The sequence below is a fragment of the Hemiscyllium ocellatum genome, chromosome 24 (genome assembly GCF_020745735.1).
Source record: "Hemiscyllium ocellatum isolate sHemOce1 chromosome 24, sHemOce1.pat.X.cur, whole genome shotgun sequence".
Taxonomy (NCBI): Eukaryota; Metazoa; Chordata; class Chondrichthyes; order Orectolobiformes; family Hemiscylliidae; genus Hemiscyllium; species Hemiscyllium ocellatum.
In genome coordinates, this window is record NC_083424.1 from 9,849,669 (window position 1) to 9,866,863 (window position 17,195).

The following is a 17,195-nucleotide window of genomic DNA, read 5'->3' on the forward strand; positions in this document are numbered from 1 at the left end:
GTTATTGAAGTGGAAATCCTGCATGATATTTGCAAATGTGAAAGAATCCTTCACCTTGTAAGTGGAAAACATGTTTAAAATTAGTTGAAGCAATGCAGCCAACTATTCTATCAGCTCTTGTGGTGTAGAGCCAGCCATAGATAAGGGACATCCCATTCACATGTCTGGGTAGCCCATGCATACCCAGAATTCGGTGAGTTGTGAGGATGAACATGATCACAGATATCTCCCACTTTTTTTTTAAGGCTTGATTTCGTGTATGGCTATGCTGAGCAGCAGGTTCATTGGATTCAAACTTGAACCTGTCATTAAGAAACGCATGCGTTTTATTGATATAGTCATGTTTGTTAAGCAGGTTGAGTAATATACATGTCTAAGTTGCCCTTGAGACCTCTCAACGCTGCCAGGTTTTCACATTGCGTGTGAAAGTTGGATAACCCATTTGCATGCACTAGATCAGATAGGCACACCTTCAACAATTCACCATCTTCATTGGGAACTGGTTTGGAGAGGGATACCTGGAGTTCAACTCAGAAAATGTCTGTCCTGAATGTGAGATGAAAGCACGTAAAACTGAAACCACGACAGAGGGCAGACTCCTCACTTTCAGACGGTATTTGGTCAGAGAGATTTATGAAGAGCTTAATGACATCATTCTGCTGACAACTAATTTAGGATTCAGTCAGTTCATAATGTGGTGCACTTGTGTTTACTAGAAGCTCCATGTGTTAATACACTGAGCCCTGTTCTTTGCAGGGGGATATAGTATAAACATACACAGCTCCTACGCCAACTTCAAACAAGACCAGCCATTCACTTATTCATTTCTCAGGGTAGTACCCTGACCAGTCAGACTCAAACAACATAAGATTTAAACAAAGCTGGCAATTGATTGCGAGTCAGCATTAGTGGGTGCATTGTAAATCTTGTTGTATCATTTTGAACAGCGCATCCATTTATCTTTCAAACAAGTTCACTGTTGCCTCTGCCATCTGAAAGGGAAAATCATTGCAAAGATGTGTGCTGAATGCATTGAATCCATTGAGCTGATCTGGCCTTTACCTTATGATTGCTAAAAGTACATGTATCACATGTGCTTTTCTGTTTAGTTCCTGCTGCAAAGGTTTGAGATTGCAAAGTACTGCAGTGCAGACCAAGTGGAGATCTTTGGTTGTCTGCTCCAGCGTTCTCTCTCCTTAAATGTTGGAGGATCCAAAGGAAGTTTGAACAGACACGTTGCTGCCATTGGGCCAAGATTCAAGTAAGTGCAGTGTGACTACAGTGGAAATTGCATCAATGATCTGACGATTGTGTGTACTTCAAAAATATGTGATGGAAAAGATCTTATGGTTGAAATTAGCAATCTGTTCTCTTCCCTAGAAAATGCTGGAGGCTGTGAGATTTGAATTTATTCAAGGCAAACTTATATAAATTTTTGATAGGCAGAGGCATCAGACAGACTCGGGGTCCAATTGGCCTACCCTTGCTGCTAGTCATAGAAATGTACAGCATGGAAACAGACCCTTCGGTCCAACCCGTCCACACCGACCAGATATCCCAACCCAATCTTGTCCCACCTGCCAGCACCTGGTCCATATCCCTCCAAACTTCCTATTCATATACCCATCCAAATGCCTCTTAAATGTTGCAATTGTACCAGCCTCCACCACATCCTCTGGCAGCTCATTCCACACATGGACCACTCTTTACGTGAAAAAGTTGCTCCGTCGCTCCCTTTTGTATCTTTCCCCTCTCGCCCTAAACCTGTGCCCTCTAGTTCTGGACTCAATTTACATTATTCTGCTGATGTGCGCTCGCTGGCAAATGATAACAGTAATGAATAGCATAACCTCATTAGGTTGAGTCTCCCCTTTCCTTCAGACCTTGTGGAGATCTCTAGCTTGGTACCTTCTCTAATGACGTTTTCACGCAGGGCTGCCACAGAGGAGGGCAAATGGGATCAAAATTACTGTAAATTTTCATTAACGTCAGTGCAATTTCCACCATCCTCTCACTACAATTTCAAGCGATCGAACTGCTTTTGTTTTTGTCACTCCAGGTTACTGACTCTCGGTCTTGCATTGTTGCATGCTGATGTTATTTCCAATGCAACAATTCGGAATGTGCTGAGGGAGAAAGTCTATTCCACTGCCTTTGACTATTTCAGGTAAACACTATCATATTGTTCAAGTGAAAAATCCGTGCATTTATTTTCTGTGCAGTCGCACAAACATTTCGGTTTACGTTTGATTAATTATTTCAGTGTTGCACCAAAGTATCCCACGCAAGAGGAGAAGAGACTGCGTGAAGATATCAGCATTATGATCAAGTTTTGGACAGCCATGTTCTCCGATAAGAAGTACCTTAATGCAAACCAACTTGTCCCTCCTGGTAAAGTTGTCCTCCTTGTTAAAACCTCATTTAAATGAATGGAAGGGGGCTCTTTTTTTTTCCTCCCACATGTCAAATGGAGACTGGGACAACCTACCTGGCATAAGTATCTAAATTTTCAAAGGATGCTTGGAGCAGGTTAAGGGATGTCATGTTGAAAATGTTGCTAACTTTATTGGACACAGGGAAATTAGTCACATGGAAGAAACATCCAGGCAGTGGTTAGGGTACTTAAGTATACATTTAGTCTGGAACTGTAGTTACCCTATGAAGCTGCCTAGATTTATTTTAAGATTAGTTGAAGTATATATGTATAAATGTTTATTTAGACTTCAATTATGCATACTGCTTCTTTCTATATTGGATGAATGGAATAAATTCTGTATGACCTTTATTATTAAAAGAGAAAGTAAAGGCAAAAGCACATTCAAGTTTTAACCATTTAAGCAAATTCTTCTTCATAGCAGAGGCTTTAAATGATACGAAGTTGTACAGTTGAAGTGTTGCTTTTGTTGAAATGTAAGCATATCGCTTAAGTCTAATTACAGCACCTATTAAAACATAGAATAAGAAAGGATTATTGGATATGTCAAAGCCATTGCTCCTCCAGACTATGTGAAATCTGGTCTATCAATGGATGTAAGTTTGCTCGCTGAGCTGGAAGGTTCATTTACAGATGTTTCGTCACCCTGCTAGGTAAAATGTTCAGTGGGCCTCCCGGTGAAGCACTGCTGCTGATTCCTGCTTTCTACTTATGTGTTTGGCTTTCTTTGGGTTGGTGATGTCACTTCCTGTTCTTTTTCTCAGGGGGTGGAGAATGGGGTCTAACTTGATGTGTTTGTTGATAGAATTCCAGTTGGAATGCTATCTGTGTGTCTCTGTTTGGCTTATCCTAAGATGGATGTGTTGTCCCAGTTGAAGTGGTGTCCTTCCTTATCTGTATGTAAGGATAGTAGTGAGAGAGGGTCATGTCATTTTGTGGCTAGTTGGTGTTCATGTATCCTGGTGGCTAGTTTTCTGCCTGTTTGTCCAACATAGTGTTTGTTACAGTTCTTACATGGTATTTTGTAAATGACGTTAGTTTTGCTTGTTGTCTGTATAGGGTCTTTCAAGTTCATTAGCTGCTGTTTTAGTGTGTTGGTGGGCAACGATGATGCCACGGGGTCTGTGTCGTCTGGCAGTCATTTCTAAGATGGGACCCATTCTTTTTGAATATGTGGTCTGGGTGATTTTCCTCTGCTCTGCACAGTTCCTCTGTGCTGCACTGTGTGTTGGCTCGTTGAAATAATGTTCTGATGCAGCACTCATTCCCTCATCCACAAATGAAGTTGTATTTGTATTCAAAAAGAATGGGTTCCCAATGAACACAGTCCACCAATTTCTCAGCAACAAACCCAAACAAGCAGACAAAACACGTCCAGATATCCTAGCCACTCTCCCCTACATCAAAGACATCTCAGAAATGACTGCCAGACTACTCAGACTACTCACACTAACAAACACTACGTTGGACAAACAGGCACCAGGATACATGAACATCAACTAGCCACAAAATGACATGACCCTCTCTCACTGGTATCCTTACATACAGATAAGGAAGGACAGCACTTCGACTGGGACAACACATCCATCTTAAGACAAGCCAAATAGAGACTCTCACGAGAATTCCTAGAAGTGTGGCATTCCAACCGGAACTCTATCAACAAACACATCGATTTAGACCCCATCCACCACCCCCTGAGAAAAAGAACAGGAAATGACATCACCACAGGAAATAACATCATCGACCCAAAGAAAGCCAAACATACAAGTAGAAAGCAGGAATCAGCAGCTGTGCTTCACCTGGAGGCCCATTGAAGATGTTACCTAGCAGGGTGACGAAACGTCTGGAAATGAACCTTCCAGCTCAGCGAGTAAACTTACATCCAGAACCTCAACCTGAGCTACAAAACTTCTCAAAATTCACTGGTCTATCAAGAAATGTAATAGTTGAGAAAACTTTTACAAATTTCTCCCTATCTCTAAAATTTAAGCTGCCAAATTCTATCGCTTAATCAGTTGATTTCTTTGCATATCATCCTGATTCCAGCATTCACTTATGTTCCGTTCAATATTTGGTCATCTCTTTCTGTACTCACTTTATATCCCTTAATCTCATTCTGATCCTTTGTTGTCTTATGGTGTGGAATTATTTCCCTGTAACTTCTCAATCCTTTTCTTCTCCTCAAAGATCCTCCTTAAATCCATCTTTTTGGACAAGCTTGTGCCATTTTATCAAGTATTACTTTGCTACAGCTACCATATTTTCCTCTGGGTCTCTATTAAGCTTCACTTGACTTCTTATACTAAGTGCAGATTTAAAGGAACATTATTGATCATATATTCAACAAATTCTTTGATCCAGCTGTTAATCTGCACCATCGCTCTAGGTTTAAACGAAATCCTGTTAAACTGAGAGGCTTCTACCCAGCTCTCGTCTACATTCCATTGCTGCAAAATTTGAAAGAATATGAATAGTGATTGATCATCTTATTGCGCATAAATTAAATTTTGAGTGTTTCTCGTAACTGAGAGAAAATCAAGCAAGCAAATAGGTTAGTTTTTATAGTACATTGTTCCAAAGCCCCTTCAATAATGCAATCTGCATTGTATTTCTTTCCAGCCCAGTATCTTGCTATCATCAAACTTGATAAAATAGTTTGAGAATTGTCTTCTGAAATATCTCCCTTTTTCACCCAGTCTCTCTCTCTCTCTCCCTCCCTCTCTTTATCTCTCAACCATGCTCTCTCCCTCATTGTATTGCCCCTCCTTCACTCTGCTATCCCTTCCCTTGTAACCTGCTCCCTCCCACTTCTTTTTCATGCCTCATTTTTCCTTTTGCCTCATCCCTTCATGCCTCACCTCTATTTCACCCTTACTCACTTCACCCTCTAATCCCATCAGATCCTGTCAACCCATTCTCCTCTCAAAGCCCCCTGCTCTCTTTTTCTATGCTTTTAGCTTTCATTATGTTTTATCATTCATTATTCTCCCTTTAATTTCATTAAAGCTGCATTAATGGGGAAGTTGTGCCCTTAGTTTACTTCCTTCAGTGCAGACTCCTCCGTCACATGATTGTTTCCTTCTGGCAGCCTGCACATGAAACAGAGAAAAGGCAAGACATTGAGGAAAGGTTAAAGGAATAGCAAGGGCAAAAGTTGAAGAGGTATACAGTGAGAAACTAAGAACAGAAGAGGAGGGAAGTATAGATGTGGGAGTGATTAAGACTGCGTTCTCTCCCATCACGTTCAGTACATCTGTTCTGTTAAGATAAAACAAGCTCAGTATTTAAACAGCATATCAGTCTTACACAAATAAGCCTTTCTTTTCCTCTCAAAGTTGTGATTTGTTGCTAATTTTCTTTCTTCCCCCAATAATCTAATAGGTTTGAACACCTGAAATAGTCTCCTTAAAGTAAAAAAGGCTCTTGCAGTTATTTTCTTGCCTTCCATTGCTTGGTTTCATTTTTCATCTTCCTTCTCTCTATATTAGTGCTAGGCTTATGCTCATCTCTTGTTTTAAGCAGTATCTCTATGAATGCAATACCAAGTTTCAACCCAGATTCCATGCCTGTTGCTATTTATTACCATTCTTATTCCTTTACTGACCGAAGCACCTGCTTTCATTCCTGTTCTTGGATTCAACAAGAGAGGTTTCTCAGGTTTCTGCTTTGACAGTTTGATTGTAAAATCCATAAGGTCTAATTTTCAAAAGATGATTGTGAGATGTACTAAATGAAGTCAAATAGCTCATTTTAACTTGAGGCAGTTTAGTGAAGGCCATTATAGTGGTACTGAGGCACTTAGTATCTAACAGTAGCAACTCAAGCAGAATTGTGTTAATGGAAAGTATCAGAATAACAGTTTCCTATTTGGATGTGAACTTGAAACCAGCCTAGAGGCTTGTATCAAGTGTCACTGAGTTAATTAATCCAAGAACATTTGTTGACCCTGTTCTGTGCTGTGCTAATTCACCTCAGTCATGTGTCGGGAGACGCACTACAGTACCATTCCTCATTTCTGGCCAGAAAAGACTTACCCTCCTGGCGCTGTATGGTGAGGAGAGGACACTGTTGCTCTCATAGACTGCATATTGACCCTTGCTGTTTGGGCACACTTATCCCACTACACTGCCCAAGGTTTTTGACATCTCCAGTCCCTGAGAAATTGGTCCCCATTATAAATCATTGCCCTCAAAAGGGAAGGGAGCAGAAGTTAATATTTTCTCTTGTTATGTATAAGGTTGTCCTTGTGCAACCATAAGGAAAATCCTCAGGAAAAGACTATGTAACAGCTGGTGCTGAGCTGCCATGAAATGCTTTTCAATTGCTTTTGTTCTCTTACCTGCAATTTTGTTTGAAAAAAAGATCATTGCAGTTTTATTGTGGTACAAAGAGAACTATTGGGCATAAAGCTTACAAATGGAAAACTATTCTTCAGACAACCAGGATCCCTCTGTGAATAACCTGTCTGTTATAACTGTGGCTGATTCCCGGAGCAATCTTGATGTTGCTGTTGGAACAAGACAGCAAGCTACACAAGGCTGGATCAATACCTACCCACTGTCCAGTGGAATGTCAACTATCTCCAAAAAATCAGGTGATGTGAACAATGGAAACCTTTTAAACTACATTGGATCTGCATGTTGCCTAGTTTATGTTTCCGAGCGTTTCTGTAGCATTGTGGCTGCAACATTTTTGTTTCATCGTGCTTGCTATTTGGTTATTCTGTCGTTGACTCTTTTGCATATAATGTGTGCACGGATCTTGTGTAACTTCTGTGATGACCATTCCATATGCAGAGATCATTTCCATAAATTTCATTGTTTGATTGGTAACTTGCTCCTATTCTTATCAAAGGTGACTCATTTATAAAACGTTCAGGCAAGCTATTGATTGCAGCTCACATCATGGCATCCAGAAGTATCTCCAAAAGAAGCATTGTGGCGTGCAGGAAATGTTAGAATGCCTCAGACAGTCATTAATGTATTGTGATGATCTGAAATTGTATCTTGGTGATGTCCAGATTTGTACATAATATTACAGAGTTATTTTCATGATCTCAATGAAATTATTTATTACTTCCAATCAGGCATGTCAAAAAATACTAATCGAGGTACTCAGTTGCACAAGTACTACATGAAACGGCGCACACTGCTGTTGTCTTTATTGGTGAGTTGTTTATTCACAGTCGTTAAGAGAAAGCTGTGCTTTACACATTCCGCTTCATTAAGCTATTTCCCTTGATCATAGTTTTCCAAATAATGATGCGGGTTAATTAGGTTTCACTAGAGCAACGTTTAAACATATTCTAAAGTCCCTGTTTGCACAAGGTAAATACTAATGAATAAGGCCATATATCCCGTTTCTTAACAATGACTCCAAATATTCTTTCAGAGCATGCTCAGCTTTTTTTAAAAAATGATTCACTTGATTCAGGAATTTATTAGTACTTTATTAAGGAATCATCTCCATCTGTTCTGCATTTTGATAACTCTTTGTTTTCCTGATATTGATCTTAAAAATGTTTTTTTTTAACCAGTTTCAACCTTTTGGTTCTTGTCTGACTCATTCGATTTAATTAGAAGTCATTTTCCAAATTTTACTTTTCTGTGTTCTTAACAATTGACTTAATATACTTAGATAATATCACACCTCTGGCACGCGTTTTCCAGGTTTTATTTTGTCATTATTTCTGTGTAATAAATTCAGACAAGAACACAATTGGTAAAGTGGTGATCTTGGCTATCATACTGATAGACTTTGAAAACAACAGAAATTGTGCTGCAGTGTTTGAGTTTCCCATAATTACTGCTGTGCTTCTCACTTGGGCCAGTTTTTGGGAGAAGTATATCAGCTCAACATATACCACCTGTTATTGTATCAGTAATATTCAATTTCCACAAAAATGTTGAGAAACAATAATTAATGGTCAGGAGGCTTATGGGGGAAATAGAATATGGTGAGAATGTGTCACAAAGCTGCTGATTGTATACTGACATAAATGCAACAACTTACCTTTGGATAGAATCATACAGCATGGAACCAGACCCTTTGGTCCAACCACTCCATGCCACCCATAATCCCAAATAAATTAGTCCAGCCTGCCTGCTCCTGGCCCATATCCCTCCAAACCTTCCTTCCTTCATGTATTTATCCGAATGTCTTTTAAACATTGTACATTAGTGAAATATACTAACTTAAATATAACTATAATGGATCTTTAATTAAGCACGCAATCCCAGGAGCAGTTGCAAGATCCATGTATTTTGCCTTTACCGCAGTAAATGACCTGAAGTGTTTCAAAAAAGCCTCAAGTTAACTTTGTTTGTGAGACTGTCATTAAAAACATAATATTTTAATACATGTATCAGATATAATAACCCATTTTTTTCTTCTATAGAAAAATGTTTGATGTATTACTATGTCTTATTCCTCAACATTTGCTATCATGACATGATTCCAACTCCATGTTGGAATACCAGAGGGCAGTTCAGGATGGGTAATAAATGCGGCCTGGCTAACCGCTCCCAAAATCTTGTGAATGAATAAAAAATGTTAGCTACATTTGATTTGAAGTGCAACATAATTATCCAATTAATTTAATCTGTGCATATAATTGCCTGAATACTGCTCTTTACAAACTCTCAGGAAGCAGAGCGCCATGAACAGTTCATTATACATTTTGGCCATTGTATTTTTCTAATCAGTAGAGTCACATAGTGCAGCACCAATGTGATTTGAATGGCATTATGATTTCAAGACTATTTGACTTTTAACTCTTAATTATGAAGAAGGGTAATTGTCTAATTAATTAAAAATAATACATAATTTTATATTACTCATTCGCATTCATGCCTTCATGTCTGCCTGATGAATTACACTCTTCTCTCAATTCAGAGCTTCTTAATTTTCATTCTTCATTTGATTGTTTAATTTGATTTTGGATTAAAAATGGGTAAATTATCAAAGAAAAGACTGTACATTTTGTGCACGCTAGCCTCATTAGGCTCACTAGTTGATAGGAAACTGGCAAGAAAACTAATTCTACATTGGGAAGGTTCAATAATTAGAGGATTGAAGTTTAAGATAATTGACGAAAGAGCAAAAGCAACATATTTTTCTACACAGTGAATTAATGTAAGCTGGAATGCCCCATCAGGAAAGGCAGTGGAAACAGATTTAATAATAGTGTTCTAAAGAGAATTAAATAAGTGTTTGAAAGGAAAACAGAATCCATGCTTATAGGAAAAGAACAGAGGACTGAGATTAATTAAATGTCATGACACTGTACAATGGGCCCTATCACTTCCTGTGCTAGTTAAATTCTGTGATTCAATAGTTACATTAATTTCTGGATGAACAATTTAAAAAAGCATCTAATCATAATTTACTTTAAGGCTGTCTTTATAAAGCACCTTTCACTGCCTCAGGATATCCCAAGCACCTGGCAGCCAATAAAGTTCTTTAGAAGTGTACTCACTGTCATAATGCAGGAAACACAGAAGCTGTATTACACACAACGAGCGGCCACAAACCTGTCACTAGATAATCTGGTTTTAGTGATCTTGATCAAGAAATGAATATTGGATATGACTCTCACTATCTTTTTTTTGAGATAGTGGGCACAGGATCTTGATCACCTGAGAGAGCAAACAGGGCTTTGGTTTAACATCTTGTCTGACCATGCAGTACTGTCTTGGCACTGGATTTCTGTGTCAGCTTGGACTCCACAATGAGACTTGAACCCACAGTCTTCTGATTCAAGCAAGAGTTCTACCCGCAAGCCATGGCTAACATACCAACAAATGTTTACTTTTGTTCTTAATGTTTAGGCAAGTGAAATTGAACGACTCACCACATGGTATAACCCCCTGTCATCCCCTGAGTTGGCATTGGACCAGGCTGGAGAACACAGCGTAGCAAACTGGCGGTCAAAGTACATCAGTCTGAATGAAAAGCAATGGAAAGATAATGTAAATCTGGCCTGGAGCATCTCCCCTTACTTGGCAATAGAGCTGCCTTCCAGGTAATAAGACAGAGGATTAAAACTTTATCATTTTACATCATGTTAACTGGATGCAGGAGTATTGCTGGATGCAAAACTGCTGCTTAATATTTTATATCAGTAGTCAGCTGGCTAATACATAAATTAAAATTGCCACATTGTTTGTATGCATTTTCTGTTGCTGTGTTCTATTTGTTCTTCACATGCTGGGTATTGATTGAATGCTACTGGAATCCAAACACTTTCCTTCTAGGATTGTCTAATGCCATGCAGGACAGCTCAGTGGTTAGCACTGCTGCCTCACAGTGACAGGGACTTGGATCGATTCCAGCCTCAGGCAACTGTCTGTGTGAAGTTTGCACATTCTCTCCAGGTCTGCATGGCTTTCACCTGGGTGCTCTGGTTTCCTCCCACAGTCCAAAGCTATGTAGGTTAGGAAGATTGGCCATCTTAAATTGCCCCATTGTGAGCAGGGATATATAGTTCCTTGTTCTTTTCAGTCTTGACTGAATACAAATTCATTATAGATTATGTTAGGGTTATGTGGGACGATTCAGGGCAGGACGGAAGTCTCTTTTGAGAGGAGTTTATTTGTCCTCATAATGTGAAATGTCCTCATAAGGCATTTTGAGATAAAGTTGGCTATACAAAATGCCTGTGAAAGTGCTTGTCAGAGATATAGGAAAGCATAGAAAATAGGAGCAGGTGTAATCTTTTCAGACCATCGAGCCCACTCTACTATTCAATATCAACACGGCAAATCCTTTCATTCAGTGCCCTACTCCTGCTGTCCTACACCCATTGTAACCTTTTAGCTTCTAGAAATATTTCTTAAACCTTTTCAGTGACTTGGTCTCTACAGCATTTTATGGCAGGAAATTCCACAAGTTTACCACCCTCTTGAATGAAGAAATTTCGCCTCAGCCCAGTTCAAAATGGCCAACTCCATGCCTGAGATCTTGACTCCTTATTCTGGCCCCTGCCCCTGGCCAGGGGAAACATCATTCCTGCATTCAATCTGTCAGCTCTTCTAAGCTCCAGTTAATGCAGGCCCAATCGACCCAATCTGCCTTCATATGATAAGCCTGCCATACCAGGAATCAATCTGATGAACCTTTGCTGCACTCCCTCTGTAGCACGTGTATTTTTATTTAAGTAAGGTAACCAAAATTGTACACACTAATACAGGCGTGGTCTCTCCCAAGGACTGGTTCAGTTGTGGTAAGGCTTCCTGGCTGCTCTTGCAATAAAAGCCAATGTACCATTTGCGTTCCTGACCGCTTGCTGCATTTTTGCTTTCAGTGACCTGAGTACAAGGACATCCAAATCTGTTTGTACATCAAACCTTTTCAATCAATCACCATTTAAATAATAACCAGTCTTTTGTTTTTTCTCACATAGTGGGCAATTCTACAGTTATCCCTGTTAAACTTCATCTGCCATATATATGCCCACACACTCAACTTGCTGAAATCACCCTGAAGCCTCTTCACTTCCTATTTACCACTTTCAACCCCATCTAATTTTATGTCATCAGCAAGGATGAAGTGTTACATTAACCACATCATTGATATACGTTGTGAATAGTTGAAGCCCAAGCACTGACTCCTCCTCTGTTCCATTTGTGCATCTCACTCTGAAAACAGCTCATTTATTCTTACTCTGTTTCTTTTCTGCTCGCCAATTCTCATTCCATTCCTGTACGTTATCGCCAATCCCTTGTGTTTTGATATTGCACACTTATCTCTCATGTGGAACTTCATCAACAGACCTTTCTAAAACTCCAAATGCACCACATCCACTGGCTCTCCCCCATCTGTTCTCCTAGTTTTGTTCTCAAGTAAACTGGAGTGGGTTTGCCAAACACAGTTTTCCTTTAATAAATCCATATTAACTTGGCATAATCCATTTTTGGTGTTTTCAAGTGTCCTGTTATAAATCCATTACTACAAATGCTAGCATTTTCCTACTAATGTTAACTAGGCTGTATATCCCAGTCTCCTCTTTTAAATAATGGAGTTATATTTACCACCTGTGAATCTGCCAGGATTGTTGCAAAATGTGCAGAATTTTTGAAGGTGACAACCAATGCATCTGCTATTACTATGGCCATCTCTTGGAATGTAGCTGATCAGGCTCTGGGGATTTAACAGCCTACAGACCCATTACTTTCTCCACACTCCTTTTTAAAAAATTATTACTAATCCCCTTCTTTTCTTCCCAATAAGCATCTGCTTCTCTAACATGTTTTGCAAAGCAGTGAGTAAATAACATTACAGATATTATATCTATGAGACCCATGTCACTAATGCATGTAATATTGTTAGGTTGAGACATTTATCTGATTTCTGCTTCACTAGTGTTGGTATATTGCAGAAAAGCAGAAACTACTTTTGAGTTAATGTACAGCAAGATCATAAATCATGAGTGTGACCACACTGAGATCCCGTAACCTGTATTAGTGCCATCAGTAATGTTTGATAGGATGAGGAATTCTGTACCTAAAACTGAATTTAACTGTACGTTAGTTTTATCAATAGCTTACACCTTGTTCACTATGTTGCACCTACCAGATTTAAAAACACTGAAGCCATTGGAGCAGAAGTAACACGTTTGGTGAGGCTGGATCCTGGAGCTGTTAGTGATGTTCCAGAAGCCATACGGGTAAGATTGTGAAATGAAATAAATGTCCCTAAATAACTATCCTCATTTATTTTTTGTATACAGCTTTTAAATGTATGAGTTAGTGAAAATAGGAAAAACTTAATTTGAAAATGAGATAAATTTCTGATGGTTTTGGAACAAATTGTGTTAATGGCTATTTCCAGCGATTAGATGTGGTGTCATTTTACTTGCTTTTTGACATATTTCTGCAAAGTCAAAGCTTTTTATTCTGTGTTTGTGTACTTTTGATCATGACTCATTATGAGATACGAGTGACAAGACAACAGGCTATTTTGTAAATTAGACTTGCTTGTTATATATGTTTTGGCAATTCTTGTAGATAACTCTCATCAGTCTTTTCATTTAATCTTGCACGAGTGCTAAGAAGTATTTAGCAGCTGGATGAATATGCTCACGTTAACACATTATAAAACTTGGATTTCAGTGACTGCAATGACACACACGTACAATCTTCGGGCACAGTCTATTCAGAGTGCACTTTTTTTTGATAGCAGAGGAGGGCAACGAGATATGCTCTTTGTAGATTATTGTTGGGGATCATTCCTGTCCGAAAAGGCTGAGAATTTGTTGTATTTGACAATACTGGTTAAGCTCATCCGTGAGGATTCAGCTTCAGTCTTGAAATGGGTACGAGCAGGAAGTGCAAGTAACTGCTAGTTCCATTGGAGTGATTGTGGAAGTATGTTTATATTGTGGTGGTTTGCAATGAAAGAGGGAAAACATTAAGCCAATCACACTAACAGGACCAAAAATGTGCAAGTTTTTTTCAAATTTATTTCAAAAGCGTTTCGGTTAAAAGAGACTGTTCTTTAGGTAATAAAATTGGTGCAGGTATGATCAGCTTCTTTCTGCACCATTTCTATTCTTCGACTCTTTCCAAAGGTTTCCTACCACCAAACTTAAAATGATTTGTCTGTTAATGCTTGGCTAATCTTTACACCCTGTTTTGAACAAAAGTACAACATTTATGATTTTCCAGTCCATTGACAAGATCCTCAAGTCTAAGGAAGACTGAAATTTTTCAGTCAGTCCCTCTGCAATCTCCAGTCACTCTTCCTTCATTATGTTTCATTGTATTTCATCTGATCTGCACCATCAGTCACAGGCTCAAAGATCCTTGTTAGCTTTAAGTACAGATAATGTATCCATTTCTCTGGATATCTTAGCCTTATCAGCTTTAGACCTCTCTAGTGACTCATTGTCAACATGGCATGGATCGCATCTGCTTCCTTAGTAAAGACAAATGTAAAATATTCCATTAATACCCTAGCCATGTTCCTTGCTTCCATGTGTTAATTCCCATTTTGGTCCCTAATTTATCCCTTTGCTTTTCAAATGCCTGTAGACTTGTGGGGTTACTGCTTTTGTTATCTGATTAGTCTTTTTACATAATCCCTCCTTGCTCCTCTTATTTACTTTTCACCTATCTTCTGAATCTTCTGTGTTTAGCCTGGATCTCAAATTGTTTTTAAGAGTTTCTTAAAAAGACTTTTGAGTTCGTATTAATTGTAAAGCGATCAATTGTCACTTTCTCGGTTAATAATACCGACTCATGTGACATGGCAATCCTTGACCTGGAAGCAGCACCATGAGGAAGGAAGTTGATTCAGAAGCCATGTGGCCAGACACACACGCAGGAAAGTTGCATGCAAGAGACTAAGAGAAGGCCATCAGCCCTCAGCTTCAGTCTTAAAGAGAAAACAAAGAGAAAAGAATAGAGAGTTTGCATGAGGAGAAACCAGCGAATCTTTATGAAGTGGATTTTAGTTTTCTGTTTGACAGTAAAAGGAAAAATAGAATTCCAGGAGCACTTGGGACAACAATACAAAAGTGAGCTGAAAAAGACAGAAAAGGTGACATAAGTAACTCAGGCATGTAAAACAGCTGAGTTTGTAGCAGAGGACTAGATTGTGAATTGCATATCGTTGGTCATATGGTTGAAAATAAATTCTTTAAAAGTACACAATTAAGTGTTGGGGCAAACATTATCCAAGGGCCTCAAATGGAAAATGCCTGCTACCGAATGCAGCTTGAGGCTGAATTGACAGGGTTGGAAAGATTGAGAAATTTCTTGTGAGGCTACATTTGTGCAAGTAGTGTTGGGGTTTTGTAATGTATCTTTGTATCAACTATTTAAAGTAAAATCACTCCTATGTATTTGAAGTACCGTTTACCTGTTAATTCACCTTTGATTTGCGTTGGCTATGATTTGTTTTAAAGTAGATGTTACAAGAACAAGAAGTTCATTTGGGGTCTTTTGATAAATTTGGTTTTCAGTTTTCCCCAGGGGCTTGTAATTCAGTGGAATGCGAAATGATATGTGTCAGTTTTGGATGCAAATCAACAGTTATGCCTTTCATATTCTACAAAGTTTTGATGTACTTCACAGCCTATAAAGTTCTTTTGAAGAAGTCCTTGTGTAATTGAGAGGAATATCCAGAGATCTTGTTTTTACAACAGTGTTGGTCAGTTGATAGATTGATGTCAACCAGCCCATCAGGTACACTGTGCAACCCTTCAGATATGGCCAGAAGATATTCATGTTCACTTCCGGGGAGACATCCCAAGCTTTCAGGTTAGCATCTCATTTAAAAGATGGCTTATCCGACAATGCTGTGCTCCTTCATTATTGCACTGAAATGAATTTTGAACCCAACAGGTTGGACAGTGCACTGGCTGCAGCACACATGTGTACTTTGTGCAGAATTGTTTGCCATAAGACAAGAGTCATGAATGTGGCGATGGCAATGTAGAAGAAAGTTGGAGAATAGAGTGAAGAGACAAAAATGGTGGTGTTTGATAGGTGATCTTGTGGAGATACTGAACTAGCTAAGGAGATGGGAAAGGTAAATCTAGAATGTTATTTTCAGTGGGACAGTGGAAACAGGTGCTAATGCTCACAAGTACTCACATGAGTGTTCAATGCTTGGAATGAACCCTGGTCTGAATAATGGAAGCTCCGTGTTATAATCTGTTACAAGGTAGTTAGATACAAAATAGTGGAATATATAGACTTTCTGGCTGGGTACAGTAACTTGGGCTGAAAGGTCATTGTTCACCATTGTGATCTTATTATAAAAGTTAAAACTGAAGGTATTTTTCTGGAAATGAAATCTTAGGGATGCCCCTCAATACTTTGTGGAATAGAACAATCAAAATATTATCATGCAAAGCTATTTGCTACAGATGGGACAAAGGTGGGAAGGAAGAATGCACCTAACAATGAATCCATTTACACACTTTCACCCCAGGATATTTGCGAGTAAGGTAATTAATTAAATCTGGACTTCTTGTAAGCATAATCTTCATTTTATAATCCTGGCTCTGGCATTTGGAACATTGAAAGGGGAACTTGTTCCTTTTTCTGCTGACTGGCTTGGAATACAATGAAGCAATCTGTCAAGAAACTCAATTATCCAGCCAACATTCCAGGAGATATTAAAAAATTTACTTTTTTATCGTAGGCAAAATGACAGATTTATTACACACTGAAAGTAAACAATAAATTGAAGGTGAAGTTTCTGGCAAATACAGGTGGTTGAGAAATGCATGGAGCTAACTGACTGTTTGCAAAGTTAACCCCTTTTTCCTTCTACATATTTTAGTTTGCAATGTAGTCACAATTTTCGTACGTTTATCAAATATTGTAGAAAGCAAGCATGAAACATTGTTCATCTGTCAGCACTTGAATTCAGTTTACTTCAACATTCGTTTCATTCTGGGAACCTTTCAAGACATTGAAAAAATAGTGACTGCGACAATGGTATTTAATCGCATCTTCATTTCTTGACTGTTGCTGGGATTCCTTCATTGCAGTGATCAGTATTCACTTATGAATGTTATAGTGAGTGTTAGGCTATTTCTGATCTTGTTCTTTCCAGTGTGCTTTTCTTGAACGAAGTCATTTGCTAGCCTGGCTGATGATCTTTCCTAATCCCAGCCCAGGAGCAATGAGACCAGCTTGAGCATTCAATTTTAGTTTAATTTACTGGGTGATTGTGGTGTAGTGGCGGTAATCGTTTTGCTGTGGATTCCAGTCCTACACAGTATTAATGGAATTTAAATTCAATTAAT

The 17,195-nt window shown here is 38.8% G+C and overlaps 1 protein-coding gene across 3 annotated transcripts in view; it reads left to right on the forward strand.

Moving 5' to 3' along the window:
* pi4kab (phosphatidylinositol 4-kinase, catalytic, alpha b) overlaps positions 1-17,195 on the forward strand; it is a 166,941-nt gene that overhangs the window by 113,646 nt on the left and 36,100 nt on the right. For all 3 annotated transcript variants that reach the window (XM_060843454.1, XM_060843455.1, XM_060843456.1), the window contains 7 exons: positions 1,110-1,261; positions 2,060-2,167; positions 2,264-2,391; positions 6,870-7,028; positions 7,521-7,600; positions 10,264-10,457; positions 13,010-13,100. In XM_060843454.1, coding sequence (XP_060699437.1) covers positions 1,110-1,261; positions 2,060-2,167; positions 2,264-2,391; positions 6,870-7,028; positions 7,521-7,600; positions 10,264-10,457; positions 13,010-13,100 — 912 coding nt within the window. The remainder of the gene's footprint in view (positions 1-1,109; positions 1,262-2,059; positions 2,168-2,263; positions 2,392-6,869; positions 7,029-7,520; positions 7,601-10,263; positions 10,458-13,009; positions 13,101-17,195) is intronic.